The 23,334-nt window shown below is 43.5% G+C and overlaps 1 protein-coding gene across 3 annotated transcripts in view; it reads right to left on the bottom strand.

Moving 5' to 3' along the window:
* LOC115657414 (vascular endothelial growth factor receptor kdr-like) overlaps positions 1-23,334 on the bottom strand; it is a 176,628-nt gene that overhangs the window by 59,624 nt on the left and 93,670 nt on the right. For all 3 annotated transcript variants that reach the window (XR_004001972.1, XM_030575231.1, XM_030575232.1), the window contains exons 10-11: positions 18,639-18,789; positions 13,172-13,292 (exon numbers count right to left, since the gene is read on the bottom strand). Coding sequence is in view for 2 of the 3 variants with exons in the window: in XM_030575231.1 (XP_030431091.1) it covers positions 13,172-13,292; positions 18,639-18,789 (272 nt within the window). In the remaining variant the exon portion in view is untranslated. The remainder of the gene's footprint in view (positions 1-13,171; positions 13,293-18,638; positions 18,790-23,334) is intronic.

Here is a 23,334-nt window from a genome sequence, read left to right as displayed (position 1 = left end):
AAAATTCATGCAAGAACCTGAAAATACAGGGCTCCTCTCTTATTCAGTGCCAATAACTTTCCCCACAACCTCACATTCATGATTCTTTATTTCTGCTGTAAATAATTTTCAACAAGGAGAGGATGCCAAATTTTGTGTGGACAGTAGGGTAATTCTGAACCTAAAAATGAGTGATGTCCCTTGAAATGAGGAACAGTTGAGAGGTAGAAGCAGCAAAGAGTCCTGTGGCACCATATAGATTAACAGATGTATTGGAGCATGAGCTTTCGTGGGTGAGTACCCACTTCGTCAGATGCATGTAGCGGAAATTTCCAGAGGTAGGTATATATATGCAAGCAAGAATCAGGCTGAAGATAACGAGGTTAGTTCAATCAGGGAGGAGGAGGCCCTCTTCTAGTAGTTGAGGTGCTAGAAGAGGGCCTCATCCTCCCTGATTGAACTAACCTCATTATCTCCAGCCTGATTCTTGCTTGTGTACGTATGTGTGTGTATATATATATATATATATATATACCCCAACTGCTAGAAGAGGGCCTCATCCTCCCTGGTTGAACTAACCTTGTTATCTCCAGCCTGATTCTTGCTTGCATATATATACCTGCCTCTGGAAATTTCCACTACATGCATCCAACGAAGTGGGTATTCACCCACGAAAGCTCATACTCAAATACGTCTGTTAGTCTATAAGGTGCCACAGGACTCTTCGCTGCTTTTACAGATCCAGACTAACATGGCTACCCCTCTGATAGTTGAGAGGTATGTTTCACTGGAGCAGGAAAGTACTTGGCCCTGTCTCTGATGAGGTTTAGTTTGTTCTTGTGGGTATTCCTTGGGTCAGAGGCTGCCTCAACAAAATAGGCCTCTCCTCTGACTTCAGAATATCAGAAATTGCGAAATGTAGTAGACAACAGCAGAAAACCCAGAACACATTGCTAAGACAATAAGATGGATTTCAAATGGAGGAGACTCTTTCAGCATCAGGGAAGGGGGAAAGAACTTCTTTCAATGGTTCAGTCGGAGATGGGGGCCAAGTTCAAGTCCATTCTTATTATCTTGTGTTTCTGGAGATCTCGCTATACTGCCCTGCTTTGATACATGCCCTTCTGAAGAAACTGATTGCCTTATGGCTCTGGGTCATCACGATGCAACATCACACTATCATTAGGAAAAGTCAGCTGGTCTCATCTTATTTCTGGATATTTCATTGGTACTGCTAGCAAGGTGCTGAACCCCTCACAACTGAGATGCTCCTGCAAGATTACTTGGCATTTCCCTGGAGTTTTTCACCTGAGGATCTCAAAACACACATTTGGAACAAATATCACTTTCCTTGAAGTCCCTTTTAACGAGTTTGAGAGCCAGAACTTATAGCGCTCCCCCTGGCCTTTTGTCCTTATCTCAGAGTGCTTTGATGTGTACAAAAGCATCTCAGGACTTTCTTTTTAATATCCTAAACTAAATGCACACAAGACATTCCTTTTCTCCTCATAAAGTTTCACCTTGCCTGTGGTTGGAGCAGGATGGGATGTATTTTCAGTGAGTTGCTTAAGATTTTCTGAGCTTTGGTGTTTTAAATCCTATAGGGAAATGAGATTCAAAGGTTTGATCCCATGTGAATTTTACATTTCACCTCTGCAGAAGAACAAGTAAATGAAAAAGTGTCTTTGTTTCTCATGGGGACATACTGTGCTGTAGTTAAGCAAAACCAGGGGAAAAGCCCAGTTCCCCGGGCCTCCAACACAGGAAGGGTAGTGAGCCCCTAAATGCGGCCACTGCACTTCATTTCTGATGTGTCAAAAATGAAATCACACCAAAGAGGGAACATTTTTGTACATTTTTTCCACCAGTCCTCCCCTTCCCCCCACTATAACACTTAATAATGATCCTGATTCTGCAAAGTACTTGAACACTTTGATTTAACATTAAATACTTGCTGAACTGGGACCAATATTATCTGCATTATTATCAGAGCTTATATTTGTATAAAGCGACAAAGAGTCCTGTGGCACCTTATAGACTAACAGATGTATTGGAGCATAAGCTTCGGTGGTGAATAGCCACTTCATCAGACGCATGTGGTGGAAAATCCATTCACCCACAAAAGCTCATGCTCCAATATGTCTATTAGACTAAAAGATGCCACCGGACTCTTTGTTGCTTTTTACAGATGCAGACTAACACGGCTACCCCTCTGATATATTTATATAGGTTTTTTTAATCTCCCAAATGATATATGCAGGAATTGCTGCAGTCAGGACTGCGAGTCAGCAGTCTCTGGGATGAAATTGGACAGCTGTTCGACAGCTCACAGCCTCACTGCATGTCAGTTCTGCACTGGAAGTCAAGGAGAATACTAGGTAACCAGTTAAAATGGCAAGGAGGAGGTTGCAGGTAGGCAGAACATAATTATCCATAGTGAAATTTGGCAAGAGCACCAAGAGAAACAACTCTGTGCTTCTGAAAGCTGCCAGGAGATCTTACTGTCCACTTGCTGGTCAATGGGGTTTATATCCCGAGGAAAAGCCCTATAGCAAGGAAAGGAGAAGAGAAGATGACTAGAAAGCTTGTTATGCAGATATCATTTATCAAGAAAGTGCTTAGATGTGAAGGTGATTGGAGAGGTGGGGAAACATTCCCCATTCTTCCAATTTGGGGGAATTTCTTGGGGAAATCTTACTGAAGAAAGCAGAGAAGGAGTAACAGATTTCCTTGTTTGCACATAATGTACTCAGGTACCATGGTGATAAGTGCAGTATACTCATCTAGAGATGACAGATAAGCCCTCAGTTTAGTGTCCTGTCTTACAAAGAGCACCTCAAGAAGCCCTCCAAAAAGTGGCTTTTACAACAGTAGCATTCAGCAGAGAAATGCATAGGATTGCAGTGGGGAAATGAAGGATTCAAAGTGATTTTATTTAATAAGATAAATCCTTTGAAACCATTATGCACCAGCTTTTCACTCTGGCTTTATGCTTCTGGGTAAATCCCTGAGATCAGGAGTCCAATTATCTTTGCAGCATCTTAAATAAAGTTCTCAGTTGCCAGACTGCCCTAATCTTGTTTCAGTTTCCAATAAAATGATGCTATGGAACACACAAATATTCCACCATGGGGGTTAACCAGTTTGCACAAATCCCTCAACCCCTCCCATAGTAAAATCAGACAGGTTTATCTTTCACTCAGCAAAATATATCAGGCCGAACCTGAACAGAGTGGTTAGGAAGCCCTGGGATCTGCTTTTGAAGTGGCCAGGGACAAACTCGGGAACCAGGTTCCATGGACAAGTAACCCCTATTAACCCAGAGGGTTAAAAAAAAATCATTTCATACACAGTGCAGATGTTTCCACAGATGTTCATCAGCTGTTACTCTAGATAGTTGAAAAAAAAACAGGTTGAACAAACATCACAACCATTAAATATGTCTGTGCTTGGCCATGAACCATAGGTGGAGATTAGGGGACTACCGCCATCTCTTTTGAATGAAAATAATTGTAATGCACAAGAAAAATGCGCAAAAGGTGGGTGAGTGTGGGGAGTGGGATGAAACTGAGCAAATGAAAACATAAGACTAATATAGGGGAACAGAGGCTCACAGTGAGGCCTATTGGAGTCATCCCTCAAGTGAGGTGGAGAAGACCTATCAGCTGGGACATTTAAAACAGACCTGGGGACAAAGCACTGAAGGATATTCTGATGGAATGATCCTACAATGCTTGCAGGGAAGAACTAAATGATCCAGTGAGTCCTCTCCATCTCTTAATTTCTATGCTTAATGTATTTGATAGGCATAGACAGACCTGGAAAATTGTACCAGGAGTAGAAGTATCCTGGCCAAAAGCTCATAGAATATCAGGGCTGGAAGGGACTTCAGGAGGTCATCTAGTCCAACCCCCTGCTCAAAGCAGGATCAACACCAACAAAATCATCCCAGTCAGGGCTTTGTCAAACCTGATCTTAAAAACCTCTAAGGAAGGAGATTCCACCACCTCGCTAGGTAACCCATCCCAGTGCTTCACCACCCTCCTAGCGAAAAAGTTTTTCCTAAGATCCAACCTAGACCTCCCCCACTGCAACTTGAGACTATTACTCCTTGTTCTGTCATCTGCCACCACTGAGAACAGCCTAGATCCATCCTCTTTGGAACCCCCTTTCAGGTAGTTGAAAGCAGCTATCAAATCCCCCATTTTTCTTCTCTTCTATAGACTAAATAATCCCAGTTCCCTCAGCCTTTCCTCATAAGTCATGTGCTGCAGCCCCCTAATCATTTTAGTTGCCCTTGGTTGGACTCTTTCAAATTTTTCCACATCCTTCTTGTAGTGTGGAGCCCCAAACTGGACACAGTACTGCAGATGAGGCCTCACCAATGCCGAATAGAAGGGAATGATCACGTCCCTTGATCTGCTGGTAATTCCCCTACTTATACGGCCCAAAATGCCATTAGCCTTCTTAGCAATAAGGTCACATTGTTATGTGCTGGATCCAATTTTTATCCTATTTTTCTCTGAACAGATCTTTTCAGATAGAATACAGTGTTCTCTGCTGAGTTATAAGAATTGCTCTGAAGTCAAATCTGCAATTACTTTGAAATGACATGTTTGTGGTGATGTTATTATTGATGAAAGGTGGCAAATTGAGAGACTGTTTTCCCTTTGTAGCAGCCCATACAAATGCAATTCAAGCTTCCACAACACATCGTCCCTTACCAGCGTGACTGGCAGTTCAGCTGTGTGTCCAATCAATCCTTTGCTCCTCTGCCGAGACTGTGCATAAGCTGATTAATGACAAGGTATTGCAATGGCAGTTGTACTTTGGATACTTTTCTAGAGGGAGTTGGATTGAAACCCCCATCAATCACTACAGAGAGGCCACCAAATACCCTCCAGAGACCAACAATTTCTGACCGCTTGGGCTGGCTTTGAACTCACAACATAGAAGACTTCATTGCCCCTTACATAATCCCTGGGCCACGCAGTCCCTCTGGTCTAAATGCCACATGATTAATAAATAGTTATAATAAAAGCAAGTTAACTAAGTTTAAACCGAACCACAAAAGAGATGAATGTGATCTCCAAGGCAAGTAATGAGAAGATACTGCTAGGAAAAAAAATGTACTGGAATAGTCCAATACATTCCATATGTTTAACTGCGTAATGTTCCTGCACTGATAAAAAAAAAAGAAGAAGCTATTTTGGAGGCAGCCAAGATGCATTCCACAGTCCCACAACATGAGTGTCCTAAGACGAGCACAGTGTAGTTTGGCTTTTTCTTTAAGCTACAGTAAGCTGGAGCCAGGAAAAAGAAATAATTTTTTGTATCCTTTGTTTTCAGTTCCTTGGTCTCATCCCTCCCTCTTCTGGCTCTAGTTAACAATTCTTCTCTCTCTCACTCCATTAGCTACGTGTGGGCGAGATGAGGAGGAGAGAAAGAGGGTAGAAAAGTGATCAGCTGTCTAACGCTGGCAGCGTGGGGAAGGAGATAGGGTGACCAGATGTCCCGATTGTATAGGGACAGTCCCGATTTTTGGGTCTTTTTCTTATATAGGCTCCTATTACTGCCCACCCCATCCCGATTTTTCACTCTTGCTGTCTGGTCACCCTAGAAGGAGATGGCTAGAGGAAGATGAAATTAACAGGAATTTCACTAGAAATCCTGCAAAGAATATATTCAATAGCTCCTTAATCAGCCACTCGGAGGGCAATGGTATCATACTTGTATTTCATTGTTAAAGCTTCTGTCTTAACTATTTCAGTCAGATCTTAGCATGTTCATTTAAAAGCTGATAAAGGAAGGTGCGAGGACTAACAATTTGATAAGGGGTCAGGGAATCGACTGAGGACTGCTGGGCTCTTTTCTATAAATGATTAGCTCGGTGTCCTTGGCAAGTCATTTAACCTTTCCATGACTCAGTTTCCCTGTAAAATGAAGACAATACTTACCTATCTCACAGGTGTGTTGGTTGGCTTACTGATTGTAAAGTGCTATGAGATCCTCAGGTGAAAGGTGATGAATAAGCACAAAGTATTATTATCATGTCTATAAACATGAAATTAAAAACCCCCTCTTGCTGGTGATTTATGCATCATGTGATTGTTTTGCTTACATCTGAGGGCACTTTCCTATAAAATACTCTGTGCCAAATTGTACTTCTGGCCACTCCCACCAGGGGCCGACAATCGTGCTTTGTTTGGAAAATGACTGAATGGTGCCTCATTGCTTGAAAGGGCTGGCAGGCTATTGGCTCGTGGTGGTTCAGGGAAACCCACCAGATTAATTAGCAGCTGCCATTTGGAGCAAGGGAGCCAGTGCTGCTTGCTCTAGACATGAACGATCACCACAGGCACTATCATTGCACCTTTAGACCCACCTCTGCTGTGAGTAACCTAGGGTGGGCCTGGCCCTAGTGCTGATGGGCAAGGGGCTGACTGTTCCTGGAACATTCCTGTACCCCTGGAGCACCTCAAGCAAACTAGCAGGCCCTGTGCTGTGCAGGAGTAGTGAGACTGCTTTTACCTCTCACACTGGGATTTGCAAACAAATGTGCCCAAAGTGTGCAGGGTGGTCCTTGGCATGGCTCCTTGGAGCTCACCAGGCACTCTGGGAAGAAGGTTAAGCCATTGAAAGGGATGGTGCAGCCCACATGTTGCCCTGTACACTGGAGAGCTCAGAGAGGGGTTGTACCACAGTGTCCTGCCCGCTGCATAAACCAGAGCCTACATGGCACAATCTGTTTTCTGGAATTTGGATTTGCCTTATCCAGAAATCAGGGGTATGACTGCTCACCTGGCCCTGCTAAACAGACACACCTGCTTCTGTTTTTGGAAGCTCCTTTGAAATGTGCACATATGTCGGGTGATACTTTTAAAATGTCTTGTTAGTTGTTCACGTATCTCTAGCTGACAAAATCCCCTGCAGCTCAATTCCTGTATCGTGCACCTCCAGGCACTGTACTTTGTTCGTCTATGGCAGTATAACACTGATGTTTTCAGCTGGAGCTGCTTAACCCCCCTAGGTCCTCCTGAAATTCACCAGCCAGATAAAATCATAAGGCTCCCCACAAAAAACATCTCCAATCAGCCGCATGAACAGGGCAAATTAACCTATCAGATTTTGAACCACATGTACATGTGTGGGAGAGAAAAGACCCACAGAATCAAGGATTGCATTATCTATGGACCCTGCTATTTTTTTTTTAACTATGACGTAGTCTCCCAACTTCACATCAATACAATCAGTATTATAATGGGAAAGAGAGTAAAGGAATATTTTCCCAGCATCTTTCAATCTGAAGGGAAAATCTCAAAGTAATTTCACATCGTGGGAGATGCTTCACCTGGCACTAAAATGAAGCCACCTCTGGAAACTGCTTAATAGTTTAAGACAGGAAGTGAAGTCTCCAGTATCCAATCAAAACTGCAGGGAGAAATTGGGTGGCAGAACATAAATTGGCCAAATAGGAATTTGGCCAGGAACTCTGAATTAATGCCCTGGTTCTTGTGACATATGCTGAGGTGTCCAGAATAACCACACATTATTCCTTAAGGCTGAAACTCACTCATGAGTCATCAGTCTTTGGGCAGGGAACTTCACAAAGGCAGAGCGATGAAATTCCCCTCGCCACCTGTGAAAAGGAATAATAACAACAGCACTACATCCCACAAGGCTAACATGAGACTTCACTGATTTTTGTGTGCAAGGCACTTAGAGATCCTGGCAAGGTATTATTATAAGATCTCAACCTCCAGCAGCACAGAATCCCCTAGCACCTTGCTGGGCCATTGGTTCGCTACTGACTCAGGGAAAACTCAGGATTAAAAAAAAAAATGCAGTAGTGCCTCAACCACAGTTCAAAACTCAGTATACTTGACAGAGAGCAAAATTCTGGTTTTAGGGTAGCAGCCCCAGGAATTTATGGGGGATGGTGTCTGCATTTTCAGCAGGCAGGGCCCTAAAATATTAGTGCCACTGTACAAACATGCATCTCTGCAGGTCTTTGAGAGCCTGAAATGGAAGGAGTCTGAGACAGAGTGTAGTGAAGAGCTGGAGATGGGGGAAAATTCACCCTCCCCTTTGCAGGACTTCAGCTATGGAAGGACAGGCTCAAGTAACACAGGAAAAATAACCAATTTCAGCTAATCCCAGCTTCATAACACAGTCAATAAAAGACAGGTTAACCCAGTCTCCATCATCTTTATTATTTCATCTGGCTAGTCAAATGCAGATGAATTACTTGCTAGGACATGGTGAGAATGGATTGGTCTATTTCCTGTCTGTTTCATTTCTGGTGGGAATAACCACTGATAAAAACAAGGAAAAGTCTGAAGGCTACAAGATTTCAACATGAGGCATGCATCTGAGGAAGTGGGTATTCACCCACGAAAGCTCATGCTCCAAAACGTCTGTTAGTCTATAAGGTGCCACAGGATTCTTTGCTGCTTTTACAAGATTTCAACAGTGTCTTTTTAAAATTACATTCTATTATCCAAAGGCTCCACTTAACTCCACACAGATAGCCTTGGTCTTCAGAAAGGGGGTGGGTAGGATTGTCCACAATGTAAGCTGGCAGACATAGTGCTGAAATCTGAGATTCACATAACCTAGCTTTATTAATAGGAATAAATCTTAATCAAGACACAGAGGTATTAGGAAAGACATCAGAATGCCTTTATAAGCAGAAGGCCAGGGGGAGATGAAAATGAATGAACAAATCAAAAATTGTAAAATTATATGATTTATAAATGTATCTTTTAATGAAGGTTTAATAATCAAATATTTAAATGTGTACGTACAAAGGGTGTGTGCTGCGGGGTACTGAGGATTTGGGAACACACAAAAACATGAATCTTTAGCAAGACTGCAATCTAGAAAAAGCAACAAAGGCCAGAAAAGGCTACTGCAAACTGGGATCAAACAACAGCTGCAAAGTTATTTTAATAATCCCAAAGGAACAAAACAGTTGTGCTGCAGAGAAATTGCTTACAGAGAAAACAACAAGAGTCATATTTAGAAAAACAAACTTGGGTGGAGGAGGCTGGATCTATGTATCCTTGTCTTCACTACTGTGCTAAATCGGTACTGCTGTGACTGATGCAGCGGTGTCGATTTAGTGTGTCAGGTGAAGATTTACTACATCAACAGGAGCATGGTCTCCCATGGACACTGCTTCAGTGTGTCATCATGTCACGTGGTGTCACCATGTAGATACCGCATTAACTCCATGTAAGTTACATCGCTCAGAGGGCTGTTTTTTTCACATCCCTGAGCAACGTAACTTACATTGACTTAAGCAGTAGTGTCGACAAGGCCTTATTAAGGTACTTATACAATAGTACCTGAGCACCACACAATCTATATGTATTTAGCTTTGCAGCAGGAGGAAACTGCTGTTATCCCAGTTTTACAGATGGGGAACTGACGCACAGAGACAATAAGGATATGTCTACATTACCCGCCAGATCAGCGGGTAGCAATCGATCTATCGGGGATCGATTTATCGCATGTAGTGTAGACGTGATAAATCAATCCCCGATCGCTCTCCCGTCGACTGCTGAACTCCAGCAGTGCGAGAGGTGGAAGTAAAGTCAACAGGGGAGCAGCGGCTGTCAATCCCGACCGCGAGGATGCGAAGTAAGTAATTTGAATTCGATCTAAGATACGTCGACTTCAGCTACACTATTCTCGTGGCTGATGTTGTGTATCTTAGATCGATCCCCCCCTAGTTTAGACCAGGCCTAATTGACTTGCCCAAGTTTAGTTCCTTAACCACTGGACATCCTGCTTCTGACTGTTTCAGGAGAAGGGATAGGGCCAAAGAGCCTTCTGCTTCTAGTTCACAGTTCTGAATTCTACTTAATGGTGAGCTATGGTTGATCAGAAGCTTATGTGAATTGAGGCAGTGGTCTCAGCCCATGGCTCCTGGACAGATGTAATCATTAAAGAAGGCACCTTTGTCAATGGACTCAGGAAGGCTAGGACTGAATGAGACACATGGTCTGTTCTGGTCCGGGTTGGGTGAAGAAATTTGCCCTGTGCTGCCCATGCTATTCCTGTTCTGAGGAAGGCTTTGATGCTGCCAGTCAAGCACTTTTCACTTTGGTGCCTTTCAGACCCAAACACTTCAAACTCTTGCCCTGCTCCTGCTATCCATTCCCTGTGGGGCAACACTTACACCTGGCTGGTGCCCCACTGAAGTCAAAGGGGCTCTGCACAGCTACAGTGGGAGATTCAACTGCATGGCTTGGAGCCTGCAGTACTGTGCCAGTACTAATGCAGTGCAGCCACCTCTAGAACAGAGAGCAACAGCCAAAGAGCACACACCAGAAGGCGGGAAGGGGAAATTTTGGCCAGGGAAATTGGGTCAAATCCCTGCTCTGACCAAAAGTTCCAAGGGACAGTTTACATTAGCGTGATATGCACCGTGTACATTCAATAACAATAACAGGGTCTACATGGTGCAGCCAGGCACAGTGAGTGGCTAGCATGGAACTCAATTTTTCAAGTGCAGAAGCCTGAAATGAGTCCATGGACAGAAAACCTGTGTGAGCTGCGTTGAGTTGGGCTTGTGATACTCTTCTCCCTTATCTGCTAGACTAATGTCCACTAAAGCTCTGCAAAACGATCAACTTTCGCTTCATCCATTGTCATCTGGAGGATTATTTTTTGTGATTTTGTTCAAGCCGTTGCAGTTTGGGGGAAGGGTAAACGTTGCAGGTTTGGGCACAGAAGGCAGCCTGAGGCTGAAATTCCAGAAACAATTGGTCAGATATTTGCCCTTGGCAAAAACTTGCCAGGTTTGCACCTGAAAATCTTTTTGGGGAGGGAAAATGGGAGATGGGGTGGGGTCAGGTGTTTGCCCTTTGTGTGGAAAACAAAACAAAACAAAACAGTGATGTTTATGTTTTGTTGCAGTGTTTCAGGAATCCCAGCCTGATGCACAAAGTAGCAGCAGTTGTTGAAAGACTGGTAGAGGGGGGATTTTACAACTGTTGCAGCAATTGCAAGGCACCTTTTTTGTGCCGTGGCTTTTTAAACTGATTTTCAAATATGTAAAAGCCCCTGGACACAGACGGGTCTGTTTCATGATCACACATGTGGGGAGTCTGATTCTCCTCTCACATTGGTTTCCCAGCGCCATTTGCTTCAATGGAGTTATTTCTGCATTACACTGGTGTGAAGAGAGATGGAGACTGGGGCCCTTGTCTACACTGCCGTTGACTTTGGTCTAAATTACGTCGCTCAGGTGTGCGAATAAGCCACCCTCCTGAGTGACGTATGGTACACTGACCTAAGTTCCAGGAGAGATTCTCCTGCCGATATAGCTACTGCCACTCACAGAGGTGGTTTTATTATGCTGAGGCGAGAGAGCTCTCTTGTCAGCATAGAGTGTCTTCAGCAACTAGCTACAGTAGTGCAACTGCAGCGCTTCTAGTGTAGACTAGCCCTGAGTTTATTAGCAAGAACTCAGCAGACCTAACATGAGTGGTGGCCTTGAGATCCAGAAAAGCCAGGGACTTGAATGCTTTTCAAAGGAAGAACCTTTGTGGGGACAAGCTGCTGTTATCTAAAGAGAAAGAGACTGTTGTCAGTTGCCAGAAGAGGATCTGAATTAAATACTGCAGCTCTTATTCCTCCCAAGAGGAGGTTTCCATAGTCTAATTTTCTATAAAATACAGCAGGCCAGGTTTGGAATGAGATCTCTGCCCTACTCATATGCCTTTTCCAGCAACTGTTGAGCTTCTTTACAAACAGCTGGATGGTTGCTTCTTCTCTACAATTCTGAGCCTAAAGGACAGCAAAAGACAGAGCCTGGAGCCTGTGTTATCTAGACACAGACAATCCTAAATGTGGGGAAGCCCCAGCAGAGAGACAGCTCTGGGAATGAAATTGGAATTGTGCTTTTCTTCCCCCCCACTCACATTTTCCGAGTTCCCTTTTAAATCACATTCAGCATTGAAAGTCTCCATGAGACAGACCAGATGGGAGAGGACTTGATTCTCCAGGGTGCTGATAAATCTAGACCCAGTCCAGGGAAGCACTGAAGCACATGCTTATCTGTAAGCATGTGAGTAGTCTCATAAAGTTAACCAAGTGTTTAAGTGCTCTGCTGAGTCAGCACCAGAAAACAAAGCCTCTTGCAGGATTGAGTCCCAACACACCTGATGCATCTCCACACTTACCCCTGAACAAACAGAACTGTGACACTGCCTGGAGACCCATACATATCCATATATACATAGTAACTAAGGGGTAAAACATATCAGAACCACCCCACAGCCTCTTCTCCAGTGCAGAGTCAGAAGTTTGCAACTGTGGTGCAGAACATTTGCAGCAATCACCCTGGATTGGAATGTTCATGCATAAAAGGTGCCACCTTGTTCTTTGAAATGTTCCAGTTTGTGGCATTTAAGCCCAGACCCAGGTGGAACTCTGGGAAGTATCACATTTCCTGGAGCTCCCAAGCACACACAGGGATCATGCCCACCGTGCTACCTCTGAAAGTGTGCATCAGGCAGTTCATGGGCAGCCAGCTTTGCTGGCCAGTGAAGACAGACAGGCGTTTATGGTCTTACCTCCTTCCACATGTTGTGGAGTCACTGATGCCCCAGGGGGTTAGCGAACAACCACAACTCCAGTGGAAGTCAGTGGGAGCTGCAGGTGCTCAGAATCTCTGAAAACCAGGCCCAAGTTATCTTGAAGTGGGCACCCCAAAAATGAGTGCATCCAAACTTAGGGGGCTCTCAGGAAAATGTAGATGCCGAGCTTATTATTACGGGGATAATAATGCTTCCATCCTTCACAGGTGTACTGTGAGCATGTTGGTGCAGTGCATTCCAGATCCAAAGTGCTTCGTAAGTGAGAGGTATTTTGATGAGTTTATAGCTGAGTGCTAGTCACAGGCCTCCTCTTGTGCAGAGCAGTTCTTACACTTTCTCAAGAGTGAGCGAGACTGAAAGGTTTTTGACCCACATGGCTTTGGAGAGTTTTAAACGGGACAAGTGACATCACTGCCAGAGTCTAACATTCCTACACAGCAGGGATTTGAAAATGATCTCAGGGCTGTGGAATTTAAAGCATGTTAGTTAGTGGGAAAGCAGCGCTTGAGAAACTCAAGGAGAGCTAATCTGTGTGAGTGCAGCAGCTCCCCCAAGAAACCCTGGATTATTCCAGGACATACCTTTTTTTTATCTTCATGCATTATGTATTTCTCCTCAATGCTCTCGATTTTGTTGCCTGTCCGTATGTCTGCCTCACTGATGTTTTTCTGAATGACAGTTCTTTTTCCATGGTGTCTGCAGCTGGAGGTGGAAAAGGGAGGATGAAATTGAAAACTGCACATGCATTTACATAGTCTATATAGGAAGCATTCGACAAGAGGTGGTCTCTATCTGTACAGTGCCCCCGGACTTCTTGAAAGCTACTGATGATAACAGACTGATGGTGATTTCTGTCTCCTTGTGGAAATGACCATCACTACATCTCATATGCATTTTGGGGGCATGTTTAAATTTGGTTTAAACTTTGATCCAGCTAAATCATTTTCTAATGTGGCTTAAACCAGCCAGAGAATGTTTGTAAACTGTGAATCCTAGATTAGAATACAATACGAACAATGTGTTTGCAATGAACGACATTCATAGGTTAGAACATGGGTTAGTCCCATTCACAATGGCTGGTCAAACTGTGTTAGAGACCAGGTTAGCTTCAACATGGTTTTCAAACTGCATCTAAAGATCAGGGCAGAAGGAATGCTTATAGTGAGATATTCCACAGTTAGGAGACACAGATATCAGCATTCTGCCACCAGTGAAAATCCACCAATTCTCTAAGAACTGCAAGTGATGTTCCTGCAAATGGAGGCCTTCAGACTACTGGACACTCCGGAACTTGTGTGTGACAATCTATCTAAGGTACTTATACAGCCCTACTTATTGCCGCAACAGTGCTGTGGGATAGGGTAATTCTATAATCTTCATTTTATAGATGGGGAACTGAGGCACCAAGAAGCTAAGTGACCAGCCTAAGGTCATACAAGAAGTCTGTGGTGAAGCAGGGAACCAAACCAACGTGTCCCCGGCTAGTTCAGCCTCCATAAGAAACTCCACTACACTCCCCATGAAACAGCTTAAGATACAGTATGGGGCAATTAAATCAAATCACTAAAGTGTGATTTGCAAAACAGGAGATACACCCGCAGATCATTATAGTCATAGCTCATTAAAGATATCAGACACTTCCTGTATATTCTGAAATTCAGAACCCCACTCATTCAAACAGTGGGAAGTGAGTGATGGCTTTTAATGTCCCTGCTTAGAAAAGCCAAGTAGGATTAGTAAGTGCAGGGAAAGGGATTGGAATGGGTGTATACTAAGACAACAGAGGACAAAGAAGTAGAGGTTCCATTCATCATCATAATAATGCATATTGAAAATTAATTCAGTATGTTTGCATATATTCCAAAAGGGCTAATGTCATTCTAGGGTGTATAAACAGGAGTGTTGTATATAACACATGGGAGGTAATTGTCCCTTGCTACTTGACACTGGTGAGGCCTCAGCTGGAGTGCTGTAGCCAATTCTGGGTGATATGCTTTAGGAAAGATGTGGTCAAATTGGAAAGAGTCCAGAAGAGGGCAACAAAAAGTGATAAAAGCTTTGGAAAATCTGATCTATGAGTAAAGGTTAAAAAAACTGGATATGTTTAGACTTGAGAAAAGCACATTAAGGGTGACCTGTTACAGACTTCAAGTATGATAAGGACTGTTATAAAGAGGACAATGAATTAATGTCTCCATGCCCACTGATGGTAGGAAAAGAAATAATGGGCTTAATCTGCAGTAAGGAAGATTGAGTTAGATATTAGGAAAATCTTTCTAACAAGGGTAGTTAAGCACTGGAATAGGCTTCCAAGGGAGGTTGTGGAAGCCTCATCTTTGCAGGTTTTTAAGAACAGGTTGAACAAACACCTGTCAGAGATAGCTTAGGTTTATTAGGTTCTGCCTCAGCGCAGAGGGCTGGACTAGATGACCTCTTGAGGTCTCTTCCAGCTCTATATTGCTATGATTGAATAATAGACAAATACAGAGTATGGCGTGCATCTTATTAGTTCTGAAGTTTCATCACAGATGGCACTCTTCAGAGGGCTTGCTGGCTCAGGGGACTGGTATAGGTGCTGGGTATGGATCTTTTCATTTCATGGTTGCCAGTTTAAATCCAGTTTAGGATGGAAGTGAATGGAAATTGTTACCATGTGATTGATGGCTGGGAGTGAATTCAATTCAGATCCTAAAAGACAGGTGTCTACATCACAAAGTCAACACACATGACAGAAATCCGCGTCCTCGTTAGCAGTTTCAACAGAGATGCCAAGGTTTGGATGACCAGGGAGTCTGAACTTCTGCCTTCAGTCTTAGAGGCCATTGCACCAGAATAGGGTTATAGAAGGTAAAACTTGTGCAAGATAAATGTGACCTGATCTTCAGAGATGCACCATACCCATAAACCCCATTGATTTGCTTAGGAGTTGTGAGTGCTGCACTTGTGACAATCAGGCTCCCCATACATAAGACCTCCTCTGTATGATGCACATTGGAGAAGTGTTTTTGCCAGGAGATCACAAGACACACTTTGGATCAATAAATCTGTACTAATATTGGTGTCTCCATCCAGCACGGTCTGATATGAAGGTGCTTTGTGTGGCTTCCTACAACTAACAATTCTCTCATAAGGCTGCGTAAGGCAGGAGCTCAAAGGAAACAAGTCAAATCACAGCTAGACTTGGAGTGAACAATGACCGCACATTGGGACTCCAGCTATAGCAGTGAGAGAGAGAAGGAGAGGAAATGAGACAACAGCAGGAAATGAGGGAGGGTGGGGTGTGTGTCATTTCCCACAGGAATCCTCCTATAACTTCTGCTGAGGAGAGATAAGACTGCCTCCGAGGCCAGCAGAGGTAGACGCCACTCTGCAATTGTATTTAAATTGATAACATCAGGGACTGAATAGCTCGGGGAGTTGGGACCGGGGTTATGCCCGGCCTTTTGCTTCCAGGTTACTGGTTCTAATTTGGACCAGGTTGGCAGTAATGCCCCAGAGTTACTCACACACAGTGCCTGCTGGTGGTGGTATGTCAACAGACTAAAATGCAGGGAAATGTTGTACTTTGAGTGTGAAGCCTCGCCATCCCAGCTTAGATGCAGGGCTCAGAGATTGCCGGTGAGCTAGTGTGACTTCCGTCAGGATGCATGATACATGACCCTGTAGTAGTCCCCCTCTCGTCTTACCTGAGATCTTGCTAAACACCTTCAGTGATGGTGCCTTGAATACCCTCCATGGAAGCCTAGTGCAATACCTATCTGCTCTGACAAAAGTCTGCAAATTCCCAGCTGTTGTTTTATTCCTGGAGGGACAATGTGTCTGCTGGCCAAATGCTAAACCAATTACCAGGCTACCCTTCACATTCTCATGTGGGTGAACACAGGACTGTTGCTGATGCTTGAATCTTGGGACCCAGATGACTGCTGTCCCATGTAATCCCACAGGTAATTTCCTTTTGGTAGAAGCTGCACTAAAATGGCCTTGTCTGGGAGATGCTCCTTGCAAACTATTCATGTCCGGTGGCCTGTCACCAGACATGTCCTTGAAAAAGAGCTGAAACTGCAGCCAGTGTTACAAACATTTTCCATTGCTGCTTTTCAAATGACAGCAGAAAAAAGGAGCCATGCAGCACATTTCTCTCCTTATTCCCACATCTGCCTTTATCTTTGAGGTGGAAAACCTGACTCCAGACTTCTCACTGCAGAAAAGGGTTAAAGTGCAACTGGAGTTGTTATGTTTGGCCCCTGTATTTCCCTTTGGTGCTCACCAGGGGAAGCACTCCCCATTCAGATCTGAGCCCAGGCGTCTCCCTGTGGACTACTTAGCTAATATCTCAACAGGAACAAAGGAAACGTCTATTTGTCTAAAGAATCCTCATGAAGTGTCTCGTGTTTAACTCGCTTAGTTTCTGTTTGCTGGATTCTGACCTGCCAGCTTTCTTCTGCTTCTGCTCCCCAAACTCTCATGTTGTCTCCAGTTCTTTATCAAACAAATGTTCACAGCAAGACACTCAACCTTTTGCTGCACCTTGCAGTATTGTGTAATATACAGGCTGATGTGGGCGGATGATGACTCAAAGTGCACCGAAGATGGCTCCTGAGATTCAGGTTGGATGCATGGAACTCCTATGTGAAACTGAACCTAAATCTTTGAAACATTTGTCCATCAATGATCCCTGAAGGAATAGAAAGGGGGTCTTTTCTCTGTGATTGCTGGATTTCTACACTTAAAAAGAATACACTTTTCCTTCAAATCTGCCCTTGTTGGTCACTCTCACAAATCTTCCATTCCCTTGTCAACCAACCACATATTTTGCATCCAAGGTTTCACAGGAAAAAAACTCCAGCTAAGTCAAAGGGGCATTGTCAGGTGAAAGAGAATCTGGTCCAAATCTGTTACACTAAGATGACCTATCACTGTTCTGACAGTAAAAGAGGCCATAAAATGGGTGTAATTTACAGCATGAGCAGTGTAAATTGCCTTACTGTAACTGAGACCAAAACATCTATTAAACAAGCACACGGCCTTAGCTCTGTTACTAATAACCCAGTAGACTACTGCAGCCGAATTCATTTTCAAAATCCAATTGATTTTTTTGCTCTTTGTGCTGTTATTTTTTGCACTTCTATTTCTCGGCTGAAACAATGCAAATCCACAGAATTAGTTTCACTTTTGTTGCAGCACAAAGAACCTGGTGGAGATCAGACCCAATGATCATGATGATCCCTTTTGGCCCTAAAATCTATGAATCTTGTGCTTTTGGGTTGCACACTCTGCAAGGGAATGGTTATTTGTTTTTAAGGCAGCTGTTTCCATTGGAATTTAAAGACTTGTGAACTTCGCCGTTGGTCATAGGTATTTGTAGAATTTTATTTGTTCAAAACCTAAATTTGGAGTAAAATGTGAATTGTGAGTGACCTTTCAAGGCAACTAGTCATGTCTGCCTTCATTAAAGAAACCAAGATGGAAGATTCTTGCTCCATATTGTAATATTCTCTCTCCTGGAAGTGGTAAGGGTGTTATATGGCCTTTCCCTTACAGATCATTAATCTGAAACCAGTTTGGTTTCATAGTAACCACCTGCTGTTCAGTGATCTGCATACAATGAGTTGTTTGGTCTCAGAACAGTTCCTACTGGACACAGAGCCCAGCACCACAGCTGGCACTAAAGGCTTGGCCCTGCTGCCATTTGAGTGAATGACTAAATTCCCATTTGCTTTAATAGTTGGCCAGCACTCTCAGCTGAGGGGCTAAGGATTGAATAGTGGATCTCTCCAGGTCAGGGTTCAGAAGATGAATGGGGCTATAGCGGGGAGCCTGCATTTTGGTTGTCCATGCTGTAGACAAATGACTTCAATCTCCAAGAGCTCTCTGTTGCCATGGACTTGCCCTTTGAAAAGTATAAAGAAAGGGCACAGGTGCTATACCCAGGCATTAAAGTCTTTTACAGATGCCCAAGCATATTGGCAAGAGGATTTCTCAGAAAAAGAAACAAATGATACGTAACCAGCTCACCCTGAGAAGAGAGCCCCAGGAGCGTGCACTTACCGCGTGTCTGCAGGGGCGCATCGCTCCCATTCCCACGTGATCTTGGGGTCCGGAGTCCCGCTCGCAGTGCACTGAAGGCTTTGTGTACTTCCCAGGTTCACTTGTGCGACCTTGTCAAAGTCTGTCTCCTTTTCATAGATTTTGGGCCTCTCTAAAAAAAACCAAAAACAACCCTCCATAAAGTGAGGTGACAAATACTGCCCATCCATAAAGCTGGAGCAGTGTTATCCGCTGGGCGGGCCTGGTTTCCTTAGGGGCGTATGTAGCTGTAACCAGTGCGGAATGGTAAAGAAACGAGCTGGGTGCATGGTGACCAATGATACCGAAGAGGCTCCCACATAAAAGATGTACAGTCACTAGCCTGAATGTTTCACGAGGTTTTACAAAACATGTAAACTCCACCACATTAATCCCAGCTGCCTTCAAACGCCATGAATGTTAGATGTCTCCTGGATAAAGCTACACAGTGAAATTCTCATTGACTTCACGGCATTAAGATGTTACAGGGTGGTTCCTTACCCTATAGGCAAAATCTGATCTCTTCTAGTTCTTATACCCTGCTGTTTCCGGTGTCAGTGGCTTAAGAGAATCTTATCAAACAGCTGGTGGTTTGGAACAGGGTTAGCATTGTTTGTGAACTCCCCAGAGTCTTTGTAACAAAGTCTTTTTGATTTGGACACCTTGCCTTCCTCCTTCATTACCTTGTACCATGTACAGGATGAAGGAGAGAGGGGAGAAGAGCAGGGATTGCAAAGTGCATAGTGCTCAGGGGGCAGAAGGCAGCTATAAAGGGGTGTGAAAAAATTCTCATCACTGGCAAAACCATTAATCAAAGCCATTTGGGTTTGCAAAAATAGAAAAATATCTCTTAGTTTCTCTATGAATTTTTTTAAAGAAAAAATGGATTCTTTTGTAGTCAGAAAATTGCCATTTTGCTACTGTGTTCCCTCAAAATATGATAAATTCCTATTTGGAACCAAGTTGAGAACAAATTCTGATTTTGAAATTTTGGTGTAGTGTTGAGACTCCTGGAATGCTCAGGAACATCTCTCAATCCACATGCAGAGACATGCAGGGTCTCGACAATATAAGCAGCAATAAGAGCAAAAAATTGCTCTTTCCAATATGCGAAACATTTTCACCAGAATCTTGGAAACAAGACTTTGGATCATACTTAGTGAGGTGTGAACACTAAAATATTTGGATAAGCATCCAAAAATTTGGCAGCTTATTTGAACTTAATAAAGACTCTTGCATCTGCAAAACTGAGATCCTCTTCTGCAAACGTGACCCATGTGAATAATCTATAGTCAAGTGAGCTGTCCCATTGAAATCAATGGAACACAGGTTCTTATACTGTGCTCATCACTGTAGTGTGTGAGGAATAAACAAGACATTGTCACATGAAATCAACAGGACTGCTTGCATGGCTAAGTATTATTTGTGTGTGTAAAGGGTGCAAAATCAGAACTTTAGACTGGAAATCTCATAAGATCAGGCTCAGTGTGACCCTTCCAATACCTATGATTGCCAATGGGGAAGGGATACTTTGTGTCTTCTATTTCTGGCTCCCGCAGAAACATGCCAAATGAAAAATGGTGGCATAACCCCCCCCTTTTCCTAACTTCAGAAGCTGACCTTTTCCTGACCTCAGAAAGGTTTGGGTGTGAAAACGTGGCTTCTTTCTTTATGCAGACTGCTCTGCCCATCCCTAGTCATATCTCTTTGTCCGCTTCTCATAACAGGAAATCATAAAGATTTATTGGTCTGGGCCCCTCTTTGGAACACCTCTGAGTAGCTGACTGTGGCTGCTTTAAGATGAGAGCTTTTGACAAGTCGGGAAGTGTACAGTAGATTAGATTTCTAGTTTTTTGGGTTGACTTCTTTTTTCTCCTACCAAGGAGGCCCCAGATATGCAAATATGAGCTATTGCCTAACTCATCAGTCTTGGACCCTTGCCCTCTGTTTTTGTCTCCCAGCCCTCTTCTCTGACTAGGGACTGACCAGCTTGGCTTTTCAGCTCTGATCCCATGTCTCTGTGGGATCCTCCTTTTCCATTTCTCATGGCTGCCAGGTCAGACTAGGAAAGGTCTTCTGACCCCATCCCTGCCTGAAAATCTATCAGCCTTCCCCCTTAACAAGTTTTGAGGAAGGGTTGTTGACTGGAGAGGGCTCAGGAACATCCTAGCTCCCATGCCATAATGAGACATTAGTTGGAATAAATAACCTTAATTAGTGTTTCACTTTAAAAACGACTGACCTTCTGGCATTAAGATATCTATTGCATAAGTTGCAGTCTGTTCCCTTTCTCCCTTAAGAGGCCCTAATACCAGTAGCACACACCATGCCTCAAATCCACTTTCCACCCCTTCTTTCTCCCAGTAGAAAGATGAAGTCGGGATTATCTTGTGGTTAAGGCACAGGACTGGGAGTCAGCAGGCCTTGGTCTCACTTCTGACTGAGCCACCAACCCACTGTGTGATGCTGGACAAGCTACTTCAGTTCTCCATGCCTCAGTTTCCTCATCTGTAAAATGGAGGGAATAAAACCTACTATTATAAAGATTGTCTTGTTAATGTTAGTAACCTGCTTTGAGATTCTTGGATGTAAAGTGTTATTCCTAAAGAAAGACTGTTACTGATTTGTGTTATGCAGAGAGAGGCTACTTTTAATTGGTGTCTCTTTTCCCACTGCTGAATCATTTCCAGCCATAAACACCATCAAAAACCCCTGATGGACAAGAGTTCATTTTCTATGCTTGCAGAACATTTTTCTGTTCATTCTCAAATTTTTCATTCTCCTCATCTGCAAAGAACGTGTACATGTGTTTTTCGCCAAAGAAAGAGTGTTAAGGTTAATATGGAAGGGTGCAAAAATATTGCTTTCTTGGGTGTGAGCACTGAGTTTTGCACACAGACTATATGTATATGAGACAGAGAGAGACTGTGCATGCGCATGCGTGTGAGAGGGACAGAGAGAAAGAGTGTGTATGCGTGTGTAGGGGGCTGGGTCATACCCTTGCATATTAACAGAATTCTCTGTACTCTTGGTGAAATGATGAACATATTGGATGTCATTTAAATTATCTTTCCTAACAAGAAATGGCAATTTTTGTACTTGATCTAATTAAAATAATGATTTACCGGAGCAGCAAATGAATTCCTAATCCCACAATTACTTTACTGCACGGTGCTATTAAATATTACTTGAAACCTAAAATGAGTTGAAATGATTCATCAAATACCATAATTATGAGATTTAAGCAATTATTTACTTAAAACTAAAGAGGTTTGCTGAAAAAACCTCTAGTCTTTTTTCCCCCCACAGTGCCACAGAACCCAATTACAGTGGAGATAGTGATTAATTATGGGAATGGCAATTTAAAAATGAAAACAAGTTTTCAAAAATGCCTGTTTTTTTGTTTTGTTTTGTTTTTCACAGTGAGCTGAACATTCTGTCTTCAAATGAGAGGTTGAGGTTTGTGGTTTTAGCAGGAGATTGGGAGTCAGAACTTATGGCTTCTAGTCCTTAGATGTGTCTGACCCCCATGGAAATTGGGGGAATCAAACACATTTGAATATTGCTAGACTGCCCGGTGGACTGCAGTGGTGCTTGGAATTTCCACAGCATTATGTGCTGCAGGCCTGACCTCAGCCCCAGCCCCAGCATGCTCCTGACATCAAGGCTTGGAGGGGTTCCTCAGAGGACAGTCTCCAGCTGTCTACGTGTGCTGGAGGAATTCTGCTCCGGCTGGATTTTGGAGTGCTTTTGGAGCATCTTTATGCTGCTCCAGCCCTTTTATCTGGTGTAAAGGGGCCAGAATGGGAGTGTGAATCTCACCCACTCTGTTCATGGACCTAATATAATGCCCACTGAAATCAACAGGAGCTTTTCCATTCACTTTAAAGGCCACCAGGTCAGATCTTCTTGCTAAAAATCTCCATCAGTGGCAGCAATCCTGGGAGGCCTAGTGTTGATAGGGCTTCTGCAGCCACTGGCATTTGGCATCTAGTCCTGCTTGGAACAGGGTTAGATAAATCAGCATTAAAAACATTGGTGGCTGCAGGAGCCTTAACTGCCCTAGGATTCCCAATGTTAGCAATGGTGGGGATTTTTTTAACCTACCCTCCTCGTGTAGAAACAGCCAATGTATCTCTCTGATAACTCCTGCCCCCCAGACACACTTCCAGACTGGGAGCTTCTTGTACCTTTGTTCATTTGTATGTGTGAAGCTTGGTGCGGGAAGGGAATCCATTTTTAACAACTGCTAGAATCCAAATATATATACTTTAAATTACACATCTCAAATACAGATTTAATAAGACCAGTCTGTGGGTGTTTAAAAAAAAATAAACAAAACCTGGTGTGAATTCAGAGCATATGAAAATGATGGACCAGCAACTCTGGAAAGCTCATCAAATCTGCAAACTTCCTCTGCGTGGAGTTCGGCAATGCACCTCGGCCTAGATCTGCAATAGCCCTCCGCTGTCGTGGATCTGAATCCCATCCATTCATCCCATGGCTGTGCCAAAAGAACCTTGTTCCTGACCCACTACAGCCTCTGCTATGCCAGTTCTGGGCTCTCCCAAACAGTTCAACCAATGCACCTCCCTCCTGATCCGCAGCAGCCTCTGCTGTAACAGTCCTGGGCACCCTCAAACAACTTTGCCAATGCACCTCAGTCTTGATGTGCAGC

This window comes from Gopherus evgoodei, chromosome 9 (genome assembly GCF_007399415.2).
Source record: "Gopherus evgoodei ecotype Sinaloan lineage chromosome 9, rGopEvg1_v1.p, whole genome shotgun sequence".
In the NCBI taxonomy this organism is placed as follows: Eukaryota; Metazoa; Chordata; order Testudines; family Testudinidae; genus Gopherus; species Gopherus evgoodei.
This window is presented reverse-complemented; position numbering and strand designations above follow the sequence as displayed.